The 3,139-nt window shown below is 36.3% G+C and overlaps 1 protein-coding gene across 1 annotated transcript in view; it reads right to left on the bottom strand.

Annotated features, from left to right (window-relative positions):
• Positions 1-2,841: 2,841 nt before the first annotated feature.
• The window catches only part of svopl (SVOP-like), a 7,437-nt gene continuing 7,139 nt past the window's right edge, over positions 2,842-3,139 (bottom strand). The window contains exons 11-12 of the mRNA XM_037695872.1: positions 2,941-3,054; positions 2,842-2,870 (exon numbers count right to left, since the gene is read on the bottom strand). Coding sequence (XP_037551800.1) covers positions 2,859-2,870; positions 2,941-3,054 — 126 coding nt within the window. The 3' untranslated portion in view covers positions 2,842-2,858. The remainder of the gene's footprint in view (positions 2,871-2,940; positions 3,055-3,139) is intronic.

The raw sequence follows: 3,139 nt of genomic DNA on the forward strand, positions 1-3,139 counted from the left end.
TGACAGTTTACCATGTTTCTGACAGTTTACCATGTTTCTGACAGGTTACCATGTTTCTGACAGTTTACCATGTTTCTGACAGTTTACCATGTTTCTGACAGTTTACAATATTTCTGACAGTTTACCATGTTCCTGACAGTTTACAATATTTCTGACAGTTTACGATGTTTCTGACAGTTTATGATGTTTCTGACAGTTTATGATGTTTCTGACAGTTTACGATGTTTCTTACAGTTTATGATGTTTCTGACAGTTTACCATGTTTCTTACAGTTTATGATGTTTCTGACAGTTTACCATGTTCCTGACAGTTTACCATGTTTCTGACAGTTTACCATGTTCCTGACAGTTTACCATGTTCCTGACAGTTTATGATGTTTCTGACAGTTTACCATGTTTCTGACAGTTTACCATGTTCCTGACAGTTTACCATGTTTCTGACAGTTTACCATGTTCCTGACAGTTTACCATGTTCCTGACAGTTTATGATGTTTCTGACAGTTTACCATGTTTCTGACAGTTTACCATGTTTCTGACAGTTTACCATGTTTCTGACAGTTTATGATGTTTCTGACAGTTTATGATGTTTCTGACAGTTTACGATGTTTCTGACAGTTTATGATGTTTCTGACAGTTTATGATGTTTCTGACAGTTTACGATGTTTCTTACAGTTTATGATGTTTCTGACAGTTTACCATGTTTGTCACATCAACACATAAATACGTTCAAACGTGTTTTCTAGCACCGGGACTTAATGTTATTAAAAGATGTGCGGCCAACATTAAAATTAACCCAAACTCTCAGGAGTTCAGACGTAATCAGACAAAAGCTGAAGTGAATATTTTCTACAGATCAACTAGAACTGGTTTTACAAAACCTGATCAACATCTTATCAACGTCCAACTCCACTGAGCTGTGACGACGATGACGACAATGACAACGACAACAACGACAACAACAACAACAACAACAACAACAACAACAACAGACAACAATGACAACAACAACGACAACAACAACGACAACAACAACGACAACAACAGCAGCAGACAGGAAGTACAGAACATAAACCGCTGCAGGTGGAAAAGCTCAATGCAAATATGTCAGCTAAACTCCAGAGGAGAGAAAACATAAGTAATTCAAGATGAAAACCAAAAGAACAACCAGGAGGGAGAAGGTTCCTTTAGATCGCTCACTTTTTACATCTTTTTAATGTACGGTGCAACAGCAGTGGAACTATTTCAGTTACTCCATGAAAGTAGTGTAACTAAATAACTACCATACATAGAAGGATGCTGAAAAGTTGAATCTGGCAGCAACACCTCTTTTAAAATCTTTATTATTCACTAAACATAGTTAGTTATTCAATAAATATGATCAGTTATTAATTAAATATGACTAGTTTTAATTATTCATTAAACATTATTCTTTAATTATTAAATATCATTATTCAATAAATATTATTTATTTGGTAAATTTTAATTATTCAACAAATTTTTAGTAATTTTTCATTAAAATCTTAATTATTCAATAAAAATGAATTATTAATTAAATATCACAAATTTTTCATCAAATATGTTTAATTATTCAATCAATCTGATTAATTAAATATTAATTATTCATCAAATATCAACTATTCATCAAATATTAGACCCAAACGAGACGTCGCTTCGAGCCAAAACAACAGAAGTATTGATCATCGATGTTCAGCTGAACAGACTGATATTAATCTGAGAACAATATTTAAGAAGTGGACAGTCGGGGTGATTTGATCACATTCTTCTGATAGAACTAATAAACAAGTTTAGTAAACAACATGTTGTTCAGCTTGTGCTCTCATTTCTGCACATTTTACTTCCATTCGTTCCACCTTTATTTCTTCAGGTGGGCCTCGTTCAAAGCGCGTCCTCCTCTAACAAAGAACGCCGACGAGGTACAGACAGTGGTTTAAAGCACACGATGTGAAAATAAAAGAACCGATATTAAAACAGCTGCATCACGAGGCGGTGCAGGAACCAAGAGCAGGAACGTGTCTGCGCTGGTTTGGCCATGACCTTGGCAGATGTTTGAAGGTCGAGGTGGAGAGCTTCAGATCTTCTAAAGATTCATTTCAGTTTTTGTTTCTAAGATGAGAAAGAACTTTTGCCTGGTCCTGGTTCTGGTCCGAGTGTCTCTTCAGAACAAACTCTGGATCCTTTTGTGTTTGAAGCCTTGTTGTGGGTTAAATAATGACCCGTTGTTCTGAAAGGAATGCCTGTCACCCGCCACACTTCCTTTCCAGAGATTTTCAAACTAAAAGCATGTCCTGATGAGAAACTTGGAGGTTTGTTCAGATTCAGGGATGTGGAGGACTCTCAGCTACTACCACACAAACGTTTCCTTCAACATCCGCACACGGACGCAGTCGGAGCGGCTGAAAGGTTCGCTGAGGTCGATTAGCTGAGGCGGCCATCTTGAGATCTGCTGACTCCAAAAGTTAACCAGGTGTAAATGAACAGCTGGTTTTTATACGAAAATAAAAGCTTTTGTTCGGTTTCATGAAAAAAATAAGATATTTTTAGGATTTTGTGTTTTGTCAAATAAAAACATGAATTTTAAACGTTCATAAAAAATTATTTTATCTCCTTCTGTTCCAGTTTTAATTTGAAGAACGTCTTTCCTGAACTTATTATTTACCTTCAAATTAAAACTCAACAAGTTGAACTGAAAGAATTATGGTTTAGTTTTCAGAAAAATAGTTTATTCTTTTTAATAAAATGAAAAACTTTTCAGTAACGAAGTTTATTATTAATTATTGCACAGTTCACAAAAAATAAAAATCCAAGCAGCGACAGGAATTCTGTTTTTAGGAGACGTCGTCAAGAGTGTTGCTGAAAATAAAAGAAGAAGATTTTAGTTGTTAAAGACGAACGTTTTAAATAAAGTTCATTCACTTCTCACCAGCAGAGCTCGACCGCGGGTTTCTATCGGCAACAGGAAGTTCCCTAAAGCGCACACGACACACGCCACGGCGAACGGAGTGAGAGCCAGAATTACTGACTGGGACATCAACACCTGAAGTACACACAGACATATGCTGCAGGTCAGTAAATGCACCTCAGCTGCAGGTCAGACAGGTCAGTGAACGCACCTCAGCTAC

Source organism: Nematolebias whitei, chromosome 22 (assembly GCF_014905685.2).
Source record: "Nematolebias whitei isolate Nwh7 chromosome 22, NemWhi1, whole genome shotgun sequence".
Lineage (NCBI taxonomy): Eukaryota > Metazoa > Chordata > Actinopteri > Cyprinodontiformes > Rivulidae > Nematolebias > Nematolebias whitei.